This window comes from Haliotis asinina, chromosome 1 (assembly GCF_037392515.1).
Source record: "Haliotis asinina isolate JCU_RB_2024 chromosome 1, JCU_Hal_asi_v2, whole genome shotgun sequence".
Lineage (NCBI taxonomy): Eukaryota > Metazoa > Mollusca > Gastropoda > Lepetellida > Haliotidae > Haliotis > Haliotis asinina.
In genome coordinates this window covers 50,688,738-50,710,640 of record NC_090280.1, presented here as the reverse complement: position 1 = coordinate 50,710,640, position 21,903 = coordinate 50,688,738, and the positions used below count along the sequence as shown (strand labels likewise).

General features: G+C 40.0%; 2 protein-coding genes across 2 annotated transcripts in view; both read left to right on the top strand.

Annotated features, from left to right (window-relative positions):
- Positions 1-21,903, top strand: part of LOC137293001 (vacuolar protein sorting-associated protein 33A-like) — a 182,185-nt gene that overhangs the window by 77,376 nt on the left and 82,906 nt on the right. The window lies entirely within an intron of this gene.
- LOC137280029 (glycosyltransferase 1 domain-containing protein 1-like) lies at positions 1,480-20,522 on the top strand. Its single transcript, XM_067811855.1, has 12 exons — positions 1,480-1,570; positions 8,335-8,467; positions 9,779-9,927; positions 10,341-10,446; positions 11,146-11,197; positions 12,138-12,177; positions 13,132-13,296; positions 14,689-14,738; positions 15,330-15,376; positions 16,237-16,357; positions 16,620-16,718; positions 17,474-20,522. Exons 2-12 carry the CDS (start codon positions 8,394-8,396, stop codon positions 17,636-17,638), a joined length of 1,068 nt encoding a protein of 355 aa, XP_067667956.1. The 5' UTR covers positions 1,480-1,570; positions 8,335-8,393; the 3' UTR covers positions 17,639-20,522.

The following is a 21,903-nucleotide window of genomic DNA, read 5'->3' as shown; positions in this document are numbered from 1 at the left end:
ATTGGTCAGATTTATCTTCATATGATCGTTATCTAAACGCGATTTATCATGTATTGAGGTTTCCAGAAATGGACTGTGAACTGATTAATCAGTTATAGATAACGAGTGATGGAGCGTTGTCCTAAAACTATGACTTAGTAATTTGAAGGAGTAATTAATTCAAATTTCTGTGGACATTTTATGTTACGGTAAATGAATAAATGGCAACATCAAGTTTTCATAAGATTTGTAAATCTACATACATAATTGCTTCCTGTTGAAAAATCCACTGTGCAAGCTAAAAAGTAATTAATCAGCCAGCGGGTTATCAGTTAGTAGATATAATGATCTGCATGTATATAAAATGCACCTTGTCGTAAAGTGACTGTGTTAAAACAACGCCTTTCCTTCAAGGATTAACCGTCAGTACGTTGATTGATTGCCTATTATTTGCTAAAGTTATTACTTTTTTCAAAGAAGCAATATTAGACATCAGGCAATTAGTTTCCAGGTGTGCTATCTTGGGTGACCAATGAGACTATACATCAGTGTGGAGAACCTGAAACAGTCACGTGACCAGTTGAGAAACTACCACTAGTAATAACAATAGCTTTTTCGCACATTGGACTGTTAAAAGACACATGGCATGGAAAAGGATCCTTTGTCAGCTGCAGAATGGCATATCGTTCCTTTATGTGGATGCTGATGGATACATTTCTTAAACTAAGTAATAACCTGACATTGTTGCTATAACCTTAGTCTGTTTTAATTTAAATATTTGCATTTTGTTTTCGTTCATTTTTGAAATGTAATCATACACGAGGACGTGCTTAGGACGTGTGTGTGAAATATTATTCACGTTTGCAATCTATAAAATGTCTAGATATTACAGTCATGTTTTACATTCACTACAAGTGTAAACAGATCGAGTACTTTTTATCGAGTTTCATAATGCATACGAATGTGATAATAAATTAATTTTAGGATTATAATACAAAATATAAAGACACACATTGACTTCGTTATTTTTCCGTCCTTATTGTTTTTACCACTGACTGATGGTTAAAATTGTAATGAAAATGGAAATATTATTCAGTCAAAGGTTTCTTCTTTGTTGATCAGTCTATACTTACACATTTGCGCACGGTTAGCGCAGCAGAGATAATAAACCAGCCAAAAATCCTCGGATATCATCCTGGTATTCACATTGATTGAGTCCGAGATATCTCCCATTTTTTTCAAACGTAAACTAAAAATGAAGTTCCCTTACTTTTCTTATTTACAAAAAGAATATATGCTTATATGATCATTGTGAGGTACCACCAGAAACGTATCAGGGGGCCTAAACGACACGCACGTCCTCATGGTTTGAAGTACTTTACACAGAAGTGCCACAAAACAACAATTTTGCAAGATGTGCACAAATTCGAAATATGTAGATTCGAACCTGAAATGTTACAGTGCCGATGCGAGATTCGGGGAGCAGCTAGAACACCAAGAGTGATGTCCCTTGTATCCACGACGTGACAGACCGGTGCATTGATTTTGTGATCATTAGCTATCGACCTGGAGAGCAAGGGGAACACCGCAGGTAACACAGATGGTGTTAGATCGTCAAATAGGATTTTCATGTAATACAGACCTTTATATTGCTCTATGATGAATGATGACGCCGACGTGACAGACCGGCGCCCCGCCCAGACTTACTCTCATGCTGTCACAGACACTGAGGCAGTGAGAGGCTGAGAGATCTCATATCTTATATTTTTATCTCATCTGATGTTTAATCTGTCATCATGAACAGGTGAAGGGCGTGGCAGGTGTGATCAGAATGTTGGTTAATGTTAACCCTTAAGAGTATTAATTAATTTAAAAAGCGAAATTCAGACAGGAGAAATAGATTTATTTGTTTATAAATCATTTGTGAATAATATTTGCTTTAGAAATTCATATGTTTGAATTGTAATATCTTTCCAAATAAGCTTATGTCTTCTGATGAGCCATAATTGGTGAATAGTAGAGTTTTAAAATCTCAATCACAGCGACTTTCAGATGGTCATTAGGTCATTATCCTGCATATTTCAGATTAGTCATTAAAATTTCATGAACTAAGAGACACCTTTTCAATACATACTTCCTATCTTATATGAATGGTTCATGTATTGATATCACAAAATTCATTTGGCCTCTCAGATTGTTAATTATATCTTAAAGAAATATTTCTTCATATTTTACCTTCACCTCTGCATTCCCCAATTTGATTATTTCCAAGTTGCCATGATACCAATGAACCAAACAGAGCCTTCAGCTTTCCTCAGAATAATCGAGGGGTTGGGGGATAGGGGAAACCGTTATTCCAATAGCAATAGTCTATTGCAACCATTGCGGCCAACTATTGCAATACTACTGAAATGATGTTTTTTCCTTCAGTTGTGTCATTTCAAGCCATTTCTCAAATGAAAGTACAGTTCAGATAAAAAAAAAGTAAGTTGAATTTGTCTGTGCTTCTTTTAATAACTGACAAAAAACTTGAAACCCAGAGGAAGTAAACAGTTAAATATAGGTTCCTGTTTACAATACACCTTATTGCTATTTTGCTTGAAACAGTGTGCACCATCAGGACCGTCTTAGGTGTTTCATTAATGTGACTTTTTTGCATAGACAAAAGTGTATGAAGGCTGTTGTACATTGATTTACAACAGAATCAATACTGCTTACATTCATGGCTCCAGGTCGGTGGCAGCATGAAGTCTGGCTGGCAAGTCATTATCAGCTTATCGACACAATCTGTGAAAGTCCTCGTCCATGTTTACCTAGTCCATATGTTTAAACAGGTTTTTAGTCATTGTGGGTGTCCAGTATCAGGGTGACAACTGTATCTGTGGGGGGTGAGACCCACCTGTGGCACATCATCAGCTGTAGACCAGGAACCCATGGTTTGGGCATAGCATGTCTGTACACTTTTGTGTCTTATCAGTACACAAATATTAGATAACACTTATGTACTTACTGGTATTAATAAATACTGACATACTGAAAACATACACTAGAAATTGTTATTTGGAAGTTATGTTACAGTTGTCTGAGTTTGAATCCAAATCTCGGTTGTCCTGCCTGGACAGTTGTCTGAGTTTGAATCCTCATCCAGGCTGTCTCATCTGAACTGTTGTCTGAGTTTGAATCCTCATCTTGGTTCTTCCACCTGGACAGTTGTCCGTGTTTAAATCTGAGTTTGAAACCTTATCTCGGTAGACCTACCTTGACCACTGTGTGAGTTTGAATCCTCATGCTGTTGTCTTTTTTGGATAGTTGGCTGTGAATCCTCATCTTGGATGTCCTACCTGGACTGTTGTCTGAGTTTGAATCCTCATCCCAGTTGACCAGCCTCCTGGACAGAAACTGCTAGGCCTCTTACTTATAAGAGTCAATGCTGTGTGTTTTCTAATAGATGTTCTAGTGTTGTGTCATGAGTACTTGTACTATGGTGAACATGTGGAAGAGGCCTTTGCCTCCTTTCTCAAGTCATGTTCAATACGGTGCAGTATTTGACATCTAAGAAGACATAACATGAATTAATTTAACATATGTTTTATACCACAACACAGATGACCTGGAGAAATAGGCATACCACTTAGATGATAGGATACTGATATGATTACCTAAAATACATATCATCAGATATGATTTTGGTTGAATTACCATGATTATCTAAGACCAGTTTATAACAAATTGTGTGGTTACTGTGGTTACATCATGTGGACATCATGTGTTGGTATCATTACCATGGTTATGGAACATCAGAGGATCACATGTTGGTAAGATTGCCATGGTTACTTGGCATAAGATCAGGGGTTAAAAAATCCCATCGCCCACTTCAAGTCAGTTTTCATTTCGGGCAATCAAATTATGGTATCTTACTTGTCCAGGGGCTACTAGATAATTTCCATTTACGGTTTCAAACTGCATTCCACATCTGTTCAAAATGTAGCTATTAAATTTTGCAATGATAATAGAATGCCATAAAAATCAGGGCAAGTGGAAAACTAGTCAACACAAGTACTTTCTTAAAGTCACTTGCCCTGTGGCTTTTAGAAAAAAAAATTGACGCCCTGCAGATATTGGCAATGATTACCATGGTTTATGTATCATGAGAAAATCAGATACTTGTATGGTTATGATGACCTCCATTAGTGTCTGATTTGTGGGGAACTTTTGTTGAGATAATCACTTTTTTTAAGCTTTAATGGTCATTAGAAACAGAAGCTTACATTGAAATGACAACAGTTATACTGAATTCGAAATCCTAGTGTGTTTGCTACTGGGCACCATGGTAGCAGATGTTACACTGTAGCCATCTGGTGGCAGCAATCACTGAGCAGGTGCTAGGCTCATTACACATGTAAACAGTGTTGTTGGACTATTAAATATCTCAGAAATTGCAGTTTTTAATGTGTACATGATTGTTCAAATAATAATAGCATAATGAGGCAAACATGTTCTTTTCATCATTGTCTTGGGTAAAATTCAATTTTCCTATATTTTTAATATTATAGTTAAATAAGTGTGTGTGATGAGTGAGTTACGTGAGTGAGTAAGATGATGATTGAGTGAGATGATGGTTCTCTGAGTGTGAATGAGTGAGATGACTGAGTGAGATGATGGTTCCGTGAGTGTGAATGAGTGAGATGATGATTGAGTGAGATGATGGTTCTCTGAGTGTGAATGAGTGAGATGATGGTTCAGTGAGTGAGTGAATGACTCATGTTCAACCAGATATTCAAAAGTCCTTTGTTGATTTTATTGCTGGACGTTATGTTCTCAGAAAATTGCCTCATTGAAATTGAATATATACTGTCCAATATGGTTCAAATGGCTGTCTGACTGGCTATACCTCTCATTCAACGGCACACAGACTGATTGACCTACTCACTCTACTACTTTACCTCTCACTCAATCACTGACACTTACTCCCTCATTGTCTGATTGACTGACTGACTCACTTTAACACTGACACTTACTCACTCATTGTCTGATTGACTGGCTCACTTTACCACTGACACTTACTCATTGTCTGATTGACTGACTCACTCACTTTACCACTGACACTTACTCCCTCATTGTCTGAATGACTGACTCACTCACTTTACCACTGACACTTACTCATTGTCTGATTGACTGACTCACTTTACCACTGACACTCACTCATTGTCTGAATGACTGACTGACTCACTTTACCACTGACACTCACTCATTGTCTGAATGACTGACTGACTCACTTTACCACTGACACTTACTCACTCATTGTATGATTGACTGACTCACTCACTCAACCACTCACTCACTCATTTACTGACTCACCAAATGAGCAGGGATCAGCTAACATTAGCTGGTTATTGCCATGATTGTTAAACTGCCAACTTGTCACACCGGGTTACATTCCACCGACAGAAATGGAACACTGATTAGCAAACTTGGGTCTACTTCTGGAGGCACGTAGCTCCAGTCTGTCAGGTGTGTTGGGGGAGTGTGTACAGTTGGATCAGCATTAGGTGTCTCACCACGTCAGCAACATCGTACCAACATCAGCCATTGTAGCAAAAGTAAACAGTTCTGGACATAAAGGCGAGTGTCTTGATCCGTCAGACTCTCTTTTGTTGTGAAAACATTCTCAGTATGAAGTTTTGACCTGAGGTTGTGAAGCTCATTCCTAGCTGGTCATCAAGAGTCTACTTTTAAAGTTAAATATTTTGTTTGTGTGAAAAGTTTGACTCTTTGACTGAGATGTTTTATTTAGTTATCAATCTTTTATTCAATGCTCAAAGGCCTATACTACAATATATAGCAGTAGTATATAGAAGAATTTTACACATGTGTAAAGTATTATATAATGTTATGTTTTTGTGATGTTTTTGTGATGTTCAGATGATGCTAGGTGGCGATTCTTCTCTTTTGAGTTTCATAGCATAATATACAAACATAGCACCATTCTGAATCATATCATGGTTATTGCATTTTAATGAGGAGTAAAATTTATCTGTATATGGATGGACATAAGAAAATTCTTTAAGGTACTTTATATGTACTTGTAATGGACATATGAGCAAAATTGATACTATTTTCTAAGGCATTAGTATTGAATGATTTACATAACATGTCTTCTCCTTTTATCTTCCTGTATCTACCATTTTCAATCCACAAATGATGTGATGAGTAGCGGAAATGTGCTAAACTCTAAATTTCTTTATTCTGACACACGACAGATAATGTTCAGTACAGATATATGGCTTGAAGGATGCGTAGTAATCACATTTTGTATAAAGGAAAGTTTTTCAAGCCATTTCTGTTGGTATGTATGTTTCAGTCTTTGTGTAAATGTGCTAATAAACATTGATGTTTTACTGATGTCCGCCATGTGACCCATACTGGTTTATTTTAGTCACATTGACAGATATTGGAAACTGAATGACTTGATTTGATGTCAGGATGGTATTGCAATACAACCATCTGTTATCTCAATCTCTGATAGTGTAGGCGCGGCCTGATGGCTAAAGTGTTCACTTGCCATGCTGAGGTCCTGGGTTTGATACCTCATATATGTGAAGCTCATTTCTGGTGCCCCTGCTGTGATATTGCTGGAATATTGGTATGATAAGGGTCTCCTGTCCCAAGGAGGTGTCTGGTGAAAACTCTATTCTAAGTGGTGTGCTGGTCTGCTAGTGGGAATTAGCTCAGCAAAGAGTCTGAAGTCACAAGAAGCTAATTACAATTTTATTAACAAGAAATAGAATAATAAAGGTGGTCAGAGAGTCAATACAACACTCTGGGCTGATGGCTAGAGCTGATCAGTGTTGTCCAATACTTGGAACTGGTGACTTATTATCCCCCATCGCACCTGTAGCGTGAAAAGAGGCATATTGTATTAGGCTCTGTTAGTCCTATGTAAGTATGTAGGTCCGTGTGTACGAATTGGAATATCTTAAGAACCATGGACTAGATACATATTTGGTATCTAGGTTTATCTAGGTATCTAGGTTTATCACAGTGAAAGAAAGGTCTCAGTCAAGTATGGTGACCTTGACCTTCATCTCAAGGTCACAAGGGGACTTTAGTGTTTTACTCTGTCATCCAGATATCTCAAGAACCATTCAGTGGATTTTCTTCATATTCAACAGCAAACTTTATCTAGGGAAGGTGCAGGGCTTAGTTAATTTTGTTGACCTTCAGTGTACTTTTAAGGTCACGGTGACACTTTGAAGATTTCAGCATGTAAGCTGCATGTTAATCTTGTCAGCGAGGTATCTCAAGAACTGTTCACTGGATTTTCTTCATATTCAACACCAACCTTTACACAGGGATGGTGCAGGGCCCAGTCGATTTTGGTGACCTTCAGTTAATTTTCAAGGTTATGGTGACTGTTTTTTAGTAGTTTCATACATGGTCAAGCTCTAACTGACTCTTCAGCATATTTTTGTGTTTGAACAACTACAGTGGAAGATATCAAGAGAGTTTGAGAGTGATGTTTTTGTTGAGATTTTACTTCATCTTAAACTACGACCTCCACTTTCATTTCTTTTTAAGTTTGATATGATAATATACAGCAGGGGATTATGTCACCTTAGCCACAATGCTTGTTTATCTAAACTTGAAACAATAAACAGATTTTGATTTGTTAAATGATACAAAATGGGCGTGCCCTATAATAGCCAATGAAATACCAAATACACAGAGTAGGGGTAATTCTGTTAATCCTATCTCAAGTGGCATTAATCCCGCCGGCACGTTTACTGTATGCTTGGGCTAGATCTTAACGAGTCTAAATTGATGTGTAGACTTGGATTACAATTGATATGCTTGCTCTGAGCCATGTCTTAATGACCCTAATTTGAAGTGTTTGCACAATGTTGATCTAATAAGGTGATGACATGTTTACCTCATCAAAGCAGTTTATTAAACTGTCTAGTCAATACTCTTGTCTTACTGAACGGCTTGTCTAACAGTGGAGTTCTGAATACCTCAGGCTAGGATTTATCTACAACTTCTGTGAATTTGTGTAGTTGTAACTTGTACATTTTCAACATTGTGTCTGTGAGATGAGTTCTATCACTTTTGACATGATGAAATTAATATTCTAAATGTATGTTTTCCTAATATCTGAATCCTATTGTATAATGCTTGTAGTGTTAATAAATAATAATGAATTTTTGCATAAATTATTGCTCTATGATGATATTGCTTTTCCACTCACTCACTCCCGATAAGAATATTTTATGCCTTGTTCAGCAGAGTTGGGTGTGACCTTTACTCACTGCGGTCATGTGGGGACTTACCCCTAACAGTTACATCTGATGTTTACAGGTGCAACATTTATGTTAAGTATGAGAGTTCCGGGGACTGAGAATGAGAGTTGACAGAGGATGCGCCTCACCCTCATCCTCCTGTCACCACTGCAGCGACAGGGTGGCAACTTCTCCACCATCTCCAGAATCAGGTGAGCTACCATCTAAAACACAGAATGCTGTGACGGACCTGTATCAGACACTGTTGGATAAACATGTTCATAGTCAAAACTGAGCTCAGTAACTAAAACATAGTTAACTGGGGCTGTAACTACAGGAGACCAAATTCTTTTTCTGACTTATTTCATTACTTAAGTTAATGTTGTTTTTTTTCTGATGGTCACCAGTTTGGTGTTGCTTAGAAGTTCTGTATGATGAAGCATCATGGAAAAAAAACAGATGAGGCAAACATGTTCAGATTTATTGATTCATTCCCAACCAACCACTTGTACAGATGGGTTATTAAAGAAGCATCGATACAGGTTTTACTGGGGGTTGTGTTTCTGGGTGGGTTTATAAACATCTCCGTGCCTGACAGACTTAAGGATACTAAAAAAATGTTGGTGCTTATTGTATTCAAGGTATGTTTTATGGTATTTTTCTGTAATTGCTCATAATTAGAGATGCATGTCATGTATAAGGAAGTATTCTAAACAATGAAATTTGTTGCTTTCACCATCTCTGAATTCAAATGAACTTAGCCCAGAAACAGATCAGCTAATATCACAATGAGAACATGTGAGCTTCAGAATCAGGTAAGCTACTATCTCCCCAGTCAGGAGAGCTACAATCTGCAGAATTAGGTGAGAAACAATCTCCAGAATCAGGTGAGCTACAATCTCCGGTAACAGATTAACCACAATCTACAGAATCAAGTGAGCTACAATCTGTGGAATCAGGTGAGCTACTATCTCTAGAATCAGGTTGCCATGATCTCCAGAATGAGGTGAGCTACGATCTCCAGTATCAGCTGAGCTGAAATATTCAGAATCAGGTGAGCTACAGTCTTCAGAACCATGTGCACTACAATATCCAGAACCAGGTGAGCTACAACCTTCAGAAACAGATAACCAAAGTCTCCAGAATCAGATACAAGTTATGCAAAGCTATCATAGCGCAATGACTGTCGTACCTATTTTACTGTTACATACTTTTACTGTCACTGACTTATGACAGTTGTAGTACTACGATAGCTGTGAAACGGGAACCAGGTGAACAGCTCCAGGTTCAGATGAGCTTCAGTACCTTAGTAGTATAGGGAATGACAGTCCGAAAACACTTTACATATAGGTGTGCTAAAGCTAAGCAAAGCTAAGCAAAGCTAAGCAATTTGCTTAGCTTTGCTTAGCTTTGCTTAGCTTTAGCACACCTATATGTAAAGTGTTTTCGGACTGTCATTCCCTATACTACTACCTTCAGTACTACCCCTACTTCAGTACCAGCGTGACTTCCTCTGTCCCCAGCTCGTACCTGACCAGCCATGGCCACCAGTGCCTCATGGAAGACCCCAAGACCTTCCAGTCCGTCAGGGAGTTCCAAGCATTCCTGCAGCACAAGAATGTGGACCTTGTCATTGGGATCCATGCCTACAGATCAGGTTGCCTTATCAGAGGTATCACTGTTTGTGTTGGGGCAGAGCTGTTGCTTACAGCTAATAAGACTGATAAATGTCTAATGGGTTATATTTACCACAAATGGCCTCTGTATAGCATGGAAAACAATAACATTATGATGCATTTCCCTGGTTTACCTCATCACCAATATTGCCAGACAAAGACTCACTTAGTCCTCAAGGCTACTCATGCTGTCATTCCATAGCCGCATTATGCAAGTGCCAAGAAAATCTGACTTATATTTCCTGTCCAGTGACAGATGCACTGTGTTGGAAGCTTTAAGTCAGTAGCACTGTCTATCACTGGCCTGTCTTGAGCTGACCTGATTCCTTGCAGACCTCTTACAAGGGTGTAGAATATTGCTGAGCCTAGATGTAATCCACATGCAGTCAGGAAGCCATTTCTCTTCCAGCCAGCACCGTACCCTCCATCCTCATCCTCGGGGGCACTGATGTCAACGAGTTTTACAAGGACATCAACAAACTCTCCATCATGACGGAGGCTGTTCACAGAGCCAGGTAACTCAAGGCACCTGTCTGTTGCCTAAAGAAACTGCTAGGTCAAAGTGTGAATGACTACTTGTGTCTATAAACACAGTCACTGTTGGTGTAAATTTCTTTTTTTTGATTGGAGCTGTGTTTGAAAGAGTAACAAATGTTTTGTCCTTAGTGATATTATAAAACGCATTAAAAATTGGTGCATACCTCTCCTTGTATCAGTCTCTTAGTCAAAGGTCAAAGTCAGCAAGGTCTGGTTAAATATATTCACATCATTGTATTGTCCTGGGCCTAGATTTTCAAGTTCTCTTAGTGCTAAGGCAGTGATAGGTTAGTGTTAATGTATGGCACCTATGACTATCATAGTGCTAAGAGGGCTCCGAAAGTCAAGGCCCTGTCCTCATGCACCTTTACAAATCCAACCACAATAGCTGCTGATGCCATGTCTACTGAAGGTCAAGGTCATTGTTAAGCGATACTTTTCCAGCTACTGTTGCTCCTTCTTCTTGTGTAATCCTGAGATCTGATAATCTACGAGAACTTGTCTTGAAAAATGTTTCACTAAACTTGAAATATGTGTTTTTAAGAGTTAAGGAAATGCCTGCAATACCTGTTGTTTATATTTATAATTCATGTAAAATTGCTTTAATGTTGATGTAATAAAACTGTACAACTGCTGTAACAGACCTGTCACATCACTGCCTCACTCTCTCGTTGCAGATATGTTGTGGTGTTCAGTCCGTCAATGTTATCGAGAACATCGTCTTTATGGGTGAGAAGGGACGCTATTAACATGATTAAACATAACTCTTGCTTCATGGAAAATCTAACTCACAGCTCAACTAATCCTTCTGTTACCGTGTTGAAGTTATGAATCTGTGGTAAAACAAATATTCTAAACACCATATGTTTTTAAAGACAGTTGTAAGTCCTTTATTATGTTTAACACAACTAACCTCCCAGCAGAGGGAGTGAGTTTAGTTTTGGGCTGCACTCAGCAATATTACAGCTATACTGAAGCAGTCTGTAATAATCAAGTCTGGACCTGACAATCCAGTGATCAATAGCTTGAGCATCGATCTTTGCAATTGGGAGACTGACGATGCCAACGACACATGTCAACTAAACCAGCGAGTCTGACCACTGGATCCCATTAGTTGCCTCTTACAACAAGCATGGGTTACTGAAGATCAGTACTCTAACCTGGGTCTTCACGGGAGACAAGCATGGGTTACTGAAGATCAGTACTCTAACCTGGGTCTTCACGGGAGACAAGCATGGGTTACTGAAGATCAGTACTCTAACCTGGGTCTTCACGGGAGACAAGCATGGGTTACTGAAGATCAGTACTCTAACCTGGGTCTTCAAGGGAGACAAGCATGGGTTACTGAAGATCAGTACTCTAACCTGGGTCTTCACGGGAGACAAGCGTGGGTTACTGAAGATCAGTACTCTAACCTGGGTCTTCACAGGAGACAAGCATGTGTTACAGATGGTTTTCATCTGAGTGGAGAACATGTGTAACCTGCATCACTTCGGTATCATCTCTCTAATTCAGCTTAACTGGTGTATGTGACTGAAATAATGTGCAAAGCGGGTTTAAACTGACCTCACTCACTCACTTTATTGTGATTGTAACGTTGACGACAGATCAGCATGTGTTCAGATCAGAGGTGTTATGGTTGTTGTTATTGTGTATTGTCTTTTCACAGCCAGAAATGCCAAGTAATAAAGTCAAGGAAATCAAACAAGGTTGGTATTCATCTGCTGCTTTTACTTGTCCTGGACTGACATAGTGTTTCGACTGTTAGTTCATCATGCTGACAACTTGTGCTTTCATGGTGCAGCTGTGATAACCGATCCCTCATCTCTGTTGAAGCTCTGATAACTGAACCCCTCTCTGTGTTGCTGCTTTGATAACTGAACCTCCCTTTGTGTTGTAGATGTAATAACTGAACCTCCCTCTGTGTTGCTGCTTTGATAACTGAACCTCCCTCTGTGTTGTAGATGTAATAACTGAACCTCCCTCTGTGTTGCTGCTTTGATAACTGAACCTCCCTCTGTGTTGTAGATGTAATAACTGAACCCCCCCATGTTGCTGCTGTGATAACTAAACCTCCCACTGTGTTGCTGCTGTGATAACTGAACCTCCCTCTGTGTTGCTGCAGTGATGACTGAACCTCCCTATGTGTTGTAGATGTCAAAACGTAACCTCCCTCGCTCTTGTAGATGTTATAACTGAACGTCCCTCTGTGATGCAGCGGTGATAACTGAACCTCCCTCTGTGTTGCTGCAGTGATAACTGAACCTCCCTCTGTGTTGTAGATGTAATAACTGAACCTCCCACTGTGTTGTTGCTGTGATAACTGAACCCCCTCTATGTTGCTGCTGTGATAACTAAACCTCCCTCTGTGTTGCCACTGTGATAACTGAACCTCCCTCTGTGTTGAAGATGTAATAACTGAACCTCCGTCTGTGTTGCCGCAGTGATAACTGAACCTCCCTGTGTGTTGTAGATGTCATAACATAACCTCCCTCTCTCTTGTAGATGTGATAACTGAACCTCCCTCTGTGATGCAGCTGTGATAACTGAACCTCTCTGTGTTGTAGATATGATACCTGAACCCCCCCTGTGTTGCAGCTGTGATAACTGAACCTCCTTCTCTCTTGCAGATATGATAACTTAACTCCCTCTCTGTGTTGCAGCTGTGATAACTGAACCTTCTTCCTCTTTCTGCTTGCTGAAGTACCTGAAGTCCCACAACCACATCCCTGCGGGAACTACATCACTCAGCAACATCACAGTGTTCCTCCTTGTCGGGGGCATCAGGCCTGTGAAGGACCCGGTGTTTCTTATTGACAAGTTTTCAGGTAGGACCAATGTCTGTTTTTTTGGATATCTATTGTTATGTCAGCCTAATCAAATATGACTGTGTGTCTGCCTGTTAGAAGTTTTCCTCTCACAGATGACAAGTGTGTGTCTGCTTCACACAGATGAGAAGTGTGTCTGCTTCACACAGAGAAGAAATGTGTCTGTGTCTGCTTCATACAGATGACAAGTGTGTCTGCTTCATGCAGATGACAAGTGTGTCTATGTCTGCTTCATACAGATGACAAGTGTGTCTGTGTCTGCTTGATACAGATGACAAGTATCTGTCTGCTTCATACAGATGACAAGTGTGTCTGCTTCATGCAGATGACAAGTGTGTCTATGTCTGCTTCATACAGATGACAAGTGTGTCTGTGTCTGCTTGATACAGATGACAAGTATCTGTCTGCTTCATACAGATGACAAGTGTGCCTGTGTCTGCTTCATACAAATGACAAGTGTGTCTGCTTGATACAGATGACAAGTGTGTCTATGTCTGCTTGATACAGATGACAAGTATCTGTCTGCTTCATACAGATGACTAGTGTGTCTGTGTCTGCTTCATACAAATGACAAGTGTGTCTGCTTCATACAGATGACAAGTGTGTCTGTCTGCTTCATACAGATGACTAGTGTGTCTGTGTCTGCTTCATACAAATGACAAGTGTGTCTGCTTCATACAGATGACAAGTGTGTCTGTCTGCTTCATACAGATGACTAGTGTGTCTGTGTCTGCTTGATACAGATGACAAGTGTGTCTACTTGATACAGATGACAAGTGTGTCTGTGTCTGCTTCATACAGATGACAAGTGTGTCTGCTTGATACAGATGACAAGTGTGTCTCAGTCTGCTTGATACAGATGACAAGTATCTGTCTGCTTCTTAGAGATGACAGGTGTGTCTGTCTGCTTCATACAGGTGACAAGTGTGTCTGTGTCTGCAGAAATCATCATCCAGACAAGACAGTGTCCAGACTAGTTTGTGTCCAAATAAGACAATGTCCAGACTAGTCAATGTCCAAACAAGTCAGTGTTCAGAGTAGTCAGTGTCCAGTCTTGTCAGTTTCAAGACGAGTCAGAGTCTGAACTAGTCAGTGTCCTGGCAAGTCAGTGTCCTGACAAGACACTGTCCAGACTAATTTGTGTCCAAATAAGACAGTGTCCAAACAAATCAGTGTTCAGAGTAGTCAGTATCCAGACATGTCAGTGTCCAGTCTTGTCAGTTTCCAGACGAGTTAGAGTCTGAACTAGTCAGTGTCCTGGCAAGTCAGTGTCCTGACAAGACAGTGTCCAGATGATGATATCTTGACTAACTGGCTTCCTCAGTAATAATTTCCAAACAAGAATTGCAATATATTAGCATATATCTGAATCGTGAATTGTTTTCTTTCCAGAGTGGCACAGAGAAGACTGCTCAGTGTATTATGTGATCGTTGGACCAAAGGTGAGTGAGTGAGTACAGAGAAGACTGCTCAGTGTATTATGTGATCATTGGACCAAAGGTGAGTGAGGACTGAGAAGACTGCCCTGTGTATTATGTGATCATTGGACTGAAGATTGCTCAGTGTATTATGTGATCATTAGACCGACGGTGAGTGAGGACTGAGAAGACTGCTCAGTGTATTATGTGATCATTAGACCGACGTTGAGTAAGGACGGAGAAGACTGCTCAGTGTATTATGTGATCATTAGACCGACTGTGAGTGAGGACTGAGAAGACTGCTTAGTGTATTATGTGATCATTGGACCGACGATGAGTGAGGACTGAGAAGACTGCTTAGTGTATTATGTGATCATTGGACCGACGATGGGTGACTCAGGACAGTTAATGTCATGCTCTGCTTTATCTGTAGATTCACGCCTAACAAGAGGTGCTCAGGTAGAGTGTCAGAGAGTGTGTGCACTGTGTATGTGTGTATGAATACCTACTCTCCCAAAATTGAGCAATCACACAAAATTTAATTCTGTTTGTAGAGCTGCATGGTACCTGTGTCAGTCTGAAAATGTTCATCATGCTCGTATGTCTGTCTTCCAGATTGATGCCGAATATTTTGAAGAAACTTTCTGGCCAGCTGTGAAACAGTAAGTTGAAGGGAAGAATTTTTCATTGTCCTCTACCCTCAGAATGTTGTGGGAAAACATGTTAATTTCAACTTTAACTGCACATACATCAAGCCACATCATACAGAAAATCAATGTCTGTGTACCATGAGTATGCTGGAGACTGGATCGGCTGAAAATGAAGTGGTCGTCTGTCAAAATATGATCATATCTCTATGGAGATGTTTTCAGCATAATGGGAACACATGTGGTTTGCCTCGGACTGGCCCTACACTTGTGACTTTACATCAGACAGACAATCCATTCAGATGACCCTCCTAAGGAATCAGTTCCAGACTGCCAGTTTGACTGCTCGGACCGTTCCTGTCTCACATACAATCAGACACCCATGCCCGTATCTGTGGAAATACATAGTAGTGTGATGATAGATGAAGAACTAGGTAGAGAGTCTTGTCATGGTAACAGATGATGTCACAACTGTCTACCATTTCATTGTAGTAATACCAAACATGATGTCTCCGGTGGAGACTATTTTTATATCATAAATGATTATATCATCCCATCCAACAATCACTGGCACAGAAGTCTGACACATTTTATCCAGGCATTGTCAAGATAATTGTCACTGAAATCGTGTAATTATCAATAACGTGTACGCTTACAAAAAGATACATTATAGGACACCTGTGATGTGCTGTCAGGGACTTGTCAAGACTTTTGTCATGAAATCTTAGTAATTGGCTGTAAAGGTATAAAAACCTTGTTGTGTTAAAAAACTGTGTTGTTTGGATAATTTTGAAAACTTCTAAACTATGTTAGTATAAACTCAATCGCAGATATTTCACAGATAATCACAGAGGTGCAAATTGTTTGATTTTCAGATCTGCTGGTGTGATCTACATCCCAGGCCTTTCAAAGGAAGACACTCATGCAGCCATGAGAGACTGCTTTTCATTGGTCAATTCTTCAAAAAGTGAAGGCATGTCATTGGCTATTCTTGAGGTATGACAGTCTTTCTTTATTTTCATTTGGTTCTGTCAAGGTTCTTGTCAAATGCCTTTTCAACCCTCTTTCTCTGAGACATTGTTAGATGGTCCAGTAGTGTTCTTGTACTGTCTTCCTTTCAATTATTTCAAGTGGCTTCGTCTAACTTCAACCTTCTTTTGTATATTTCAAATAAATACAAATCACCAACGAAAAGAGAAGTGATTATGAGGGTTAGTTTTTCAAGATGTTCCCACTGTGATGCTGTGTATGTGACCAGGCGATGGACGTGGGGGTGCCAGTGCTGGCCCGCAGAGTAACTGGGAACCGGGATCTCATCCAGGATGGGGAGACCGGCCTGCTGTACGACACACCTCAGGTAACTAATGCTGTGCCCCTTGACTGGTTTTACAATACTTTTGTTTCTTGGAAGCAGTAACAAGATTTCTCTAATCCCGCAACATGACTAACCCATGATCCTGATCATCCTGACTAGCTCCACTATCTGATTAGCACCATGCATCAATAACAGAATGTATCTAGCCCCGCGGTCTGACTATCCCTGTGATCCTGAGTAGCCCCATGATCTTTACTAGCTCCATGATCCTGACCAGCCCCCTGAATCTGACTAGCCCCCTGATCCTGACTAGCCTGTGACCATGACTAGGCCTATGAACTTGACCAGCCCCATGATCCTTACTAGCACCATGATCCTGACTAGCCCTGTGATCCTGACTAAGCTGTGACCTTGACAACCCCATGAATCTAGCCTCAAGATCCAGACTAGCCCTGTGTTCTGACTAGCCCTGTGATCCTGACTGGCCCTTTGATCTAACTTGCTTCAAATTCGTGATTCTTACTAGCCACATGAACATGACTAGTCCCCTGATCCTGACTAACACTGTGATCCTGACTTGCCCCACGAACCTGACTTGCCCAGTGACCCTTACTAGCCCCTTGATCCTGACAAGCCTTGTGATCCTGACTAGCTCTGTGAACCTGACTGACTTTGTAATCCTGACTAGCCCTGGGCTCTGATTAGCTCTGTGATCCTCACTAGCTCTGTCATCCTGTTTAGCCACGTGATCCTTTCTAGCCAGGTGTATGTTGTTACATGTGTAAATTATTTTGCAGGAATTTGTCATCAAGGCTCGCTCCATCTTGTCATCTCTGGAAAAGAGAGGTCAAATTGTTACCATGGCGAGGGACCAGGTTGCCCAGCAACACTGCTACAAGGTAGAGGGACATGCCTACATGACACTGGTCCAGACTGCACTGTCAGAGCAGTTCTCTAGCTAACACTCGCATAGACATGATCAACAATAAGTGTGTGGGTATCATTTTAAGTTATGAGGCTTTTTCCTCAGAAGGTTTTTTGTTTTTTAAATCCATTTATTACCTGGTGAAATATTCCTGAAATGTGTAATGAAGTTTACAAGGCAAGTGGACACCAGTGGCTTGGGTAACCATGACATAATTTGTGTCGCAATATTTTAATATATTTTTGATGCATTGCAGTATGAGTGAGTGAGTTTAGTTTTATGCCACATTCAGCAATATTCCAGCTATATGGTGGAGGTCTGTAAATAATCGAGTCTGGACCAGACAATCCATTGATCAACAGCATGAGAATCAATCTGTGCAACTGGTAACTTATGACATGTGCCAACCAAGTCAGCGAGCCTGACCTCCCGCTAGTCGCCTCTTATCATTAGGATAGTTGCCTTTAATTGCAGTATGACATTGTTGAAAGTTTAACATGTTTGCATGTTGTGAATTAGAGCTGACATGACGGGCACAAATATTCATAAATATGTAACATTAAAGACAGATTGGAGCATCCTATTAATGCTGTAAGTCATTTTAAATGTTAGATAAAGACATTATGGTTGTTTTGAAGAATGTGTTTGAAAGGATCATGAAATATGTCCGACCTGTAGACTGCCTGTAAGCTGATTGATGACATCTGCTATAACATTGCAGTATATTCATTTAACCGACCAATTGCTTTGGAGTTTGTGTAGTGTGTCGCCGTTAATACACGTGATCAGGTACACACTGGATATCATCATTAATACACGTATTCGGGTACACCTTGCAAATGATGTAACAATCACATAAGAGTCAGTGTACGTGTTGCCATTAATACATGAGATCGGGTACACCTTGAATATGATGTAACAATCACATAGAGGCAGTGTACGTGGCTCGTCATTAATACGCGTGAATGTGTACACCTTGAATATGATGTAACAATCACATAGAGGCAGTGTACGTGGCTCGTCGTTAATACGCGTGAACGTGTACACCTTGAATATGATGTAACAATCACATAGAGGCAGTGTACGTGGCTCGTCATTAATATGCGTGAACGTGTACACCTTGAATATGATGTAACAATCACATAGAGGCAGTGTACGTGGCTCGTCGTTAATACGCGTGAACGTGTACACCTTGAATATGATGTAACAATCACTCCTATGAAGTCCGGTCCACTTGCGACCGATGTTGTTGTTTGTCTGACACATGCTCAAGTGAAACACAGTAACAACATGACATTATGAGTCAAACAAAGCAGGGTTTTACATATACTGTTGTTTTCAGTTTGTAGAAGTATATTTTTTATTGTTATAAAAGTATATTTTTTTCAGCAAATATTTAACAGTCTATATATAGAACTGCTTTAGACGATGTTTTACACTCAAGGGACAGGTGGAGATCCCAAATAGAAAGGAACCAAACCACATCAATGTGATCTTGTGATTACTGTTTATCTTCATAGTCATACTCATCTTCGGACAGAATTTCCCTCAGCAAACCATCAGTGTGGAAAGAAATAACACTTGTTTATTATTTCACTTTGTCAGAATTTTGTGTTGGATGAGTACAAAATTTCAAGTTCCTTTTTTGCTAATAGTTGTTTACAAGGGATCAGAGATGCAGATGACTAGTGAAGTGTGTTGAGGTTTTACCAGTGGGGCTGGAAACAATTTATGATTTGATTCAGATTCAGCAGTAGTAAAAGAAAAGGTTATGAAACTGAAAGTATTATTTCTTTTAGGAATGCCATAATTTTCTGGTTTAGAGAAAATGTACAAGAGTCATAAGTGATTAAGCGCAGCTTTACTTGGTAACAAAAAATGAAACTATTCTTGATTTAAGTTAGTATCTCACTAAAATTAGACTGTTTGTGCAGCACATACAACGTCAACAACGTGCACTAGACTACAGACCATGCACTATCGTCTCTTTGTATGTGGCGTCGTAGAGAGACACATATCATTGCCCTGTGAACTGCGCTTGTACAATCTACGTCTTCTTTTAGTCTTCCTGGGAATTTTCTTTGGTTCAGTTTTCACATGTTGAATTGAGAACTTTGGCAAAATAGATTGCAAATTATAGTCTGGAATGGATGTTGAAAGTTTGAAAGTAGAGCAGTATAGCTCAAGAAGACTGCATTCTTGTTTGTCATTATATTGCTGAGTTCGTGAAAGTTTAAGACCTGTAGTATATTGTTCATAGATATTTCTGTACAGGATATATTTAGTATGCACAGTGGTCTGATGTGAATGATATTTGGTTTAAAACTTGTTGATGTGCGTTAAGTGCTGTGTAAACTGAATCAAAGTAATTTCTAAATTTGTAAATGTGAAATGTCGATTTTCCTCAAAAGATGAATTTAGTTGAAGAGATTCTGGTCCGTTCTGTTTCAGTTGTAAAATATTTCTGAACTAAACATTGTTATTATTACGATGCTGATCCCCATATGTCACAAGTCTGTGTTAGCTTTAAGCCATTGTAAATCTGTGTTATGATATAGTAGTTTGCTTCCATGCTATAGTGGGACAGGGACGGGTATTTTCCATGTGATAGGTATCTTAATTATCCTATACATGGATGTAGCTGTTTGTTATATCTTTGTTATTTAAATAGCTTACAAAATGGAATGTATTCATGCATTGTTTGTGTGTTAGAAACCTATTTTTGGAAACAATCATTTGAATATTTCTATTTTTAAACTTATGTGATATTCCATGTGGCAGCCTGGGTGTTACGACCAAGTGTGACTGTCAGCACTGCACATGATGTCACCGCCAGTCTGTTCAGTAATCAGGTCATTACATGTGATTGTACTCATTTCGTGAATCAAAGTCTTTGATGAAATAAACTATTTTACACTTGCTGAAGGACAAAACTTATGTGCAGCAAAATGTGTTTTAAAATAGCTGCCATTGTCAATGACTGCTCTTTCTGTCAGAGATGAGTTAGTCCTGGATGAAACAGGTGCACATGCACAGGATTCTGTGTTACTGTGGTAACCCAGTTGACAGGATTCTGTGTTACTGTGGTAACCCAGTTGACAGGATTCTGTGTTACTGTGGTAACAGTTGACAGGATTCTGTGTTACTGTGGTAGCAGTTGACAGGATTCTGTGTTACTGTGGTAGCAGTTGACAGGATTCTGTGTTACTGTGGTAACCCAGTTGACAGGATTCTGTGTTACTGTGGTAGCAGTTGACAGGATTCTGTGTTACTGTGGTAACCCAGTTGACAGGATTCTGTGTTACTGTGGTAGCAGTTGACAGGATTCTGTGTTACTGTGGTAGCAGTTGACAGGATTCTGTGTTACTGTGGTAACCCAGTTGACAGGATTCTGTGTCACTGTGGTAACAGTTGACAGGATTCTGTGTTACTGTGGTAACAGTTGACAGGATTCTGTGTTACTGTGGTAACCCAGTTGACAGGATTCTGTGTTACTGTGGTAGCAGTTGACAGGATTCTGTGTTACTGTGGTAACCCAGTTGACAGGATTCTGTGTCACTGTGGTAACAGTTGACAGGATTCTGTGTTACTGTGGTAACAGTTGACAGGATTCTGTGTTACTGTGGTAACCCAGTTGACAGGATTCTGTGTTACTGTGGTAGCAGTTGACAGGATTCTGTGTTACTGTGGTAACCCAGTTGACAGGATTCTGTGTCACTGTGGTAACAGTTGACAGGATTCTGTGTTACTGTGGTAACAGTTGACAGGATTCTGTGTTACTGTGGTAACCTAGTTGACAGGATTCTGTGTCACTGTGGTAACAGTTGACAGGATTCTGTGTTACTGTGGTAACAGTTGACAGGATTCTGTGTTACTGTGGTAACCCAGTTGACAGGATTCTGTGTTACTGTGGTAGCAGTTGACAGGATTCTGTGTTACTGTGGTAACCCAGTTGACAGGATTCTGTGTCACTGTGGTAACAGTTGACAGGATTCTGTTACTATGGTAACAGTTGACAGGGTTCTGTGTTACTATGGTAACAGTGGACAGGATTCCTGTTACTGTGGTAACGGTCGTCAGGGGTCTGTGTAAACTGTGGTAACAGTGGACAGGATTCTGTGTTACTGTGGGTAACGGTCGTCAGGGTTCTGTGTCACTGTGGTAACAGTGGATAGGAGTATGTGTTACTGTGGGTTACAGTTGTCAGGGTTCTGTGTCACTGTGGTAACAGTGGACAGGATTCTGTGTTACTGTGGGTAACGGTCGTCAGGGTTCTGTGTCACTGGTAACAGTCGACAGGAT

Excerpts from the sequence above, each read along its gene's own strand:
- LOC137280029 (XM_067811855.1), top strand. The coding sequence starts at position 8,394 with ATGCGCCTCACCCTCATCCTCCTGTCACCACTGCAGCGACAGGGTGGC. Across the intron at positions 8,468-9,778 it reads TCCACCATCTCCAGAATCAG|CTCGTACCTGACCAGCCATG; the intron begins GTGAGCTACCAT and ends CTCTGTCCCCAG. Across the intron at positions 16,358-16,619 it reads TGTCATTGGCTATTCTTGAG|GCGATGGACGTGGGGGTGCC; the intron begins GTATGACAGTCT and ends GTATGTGACCAG.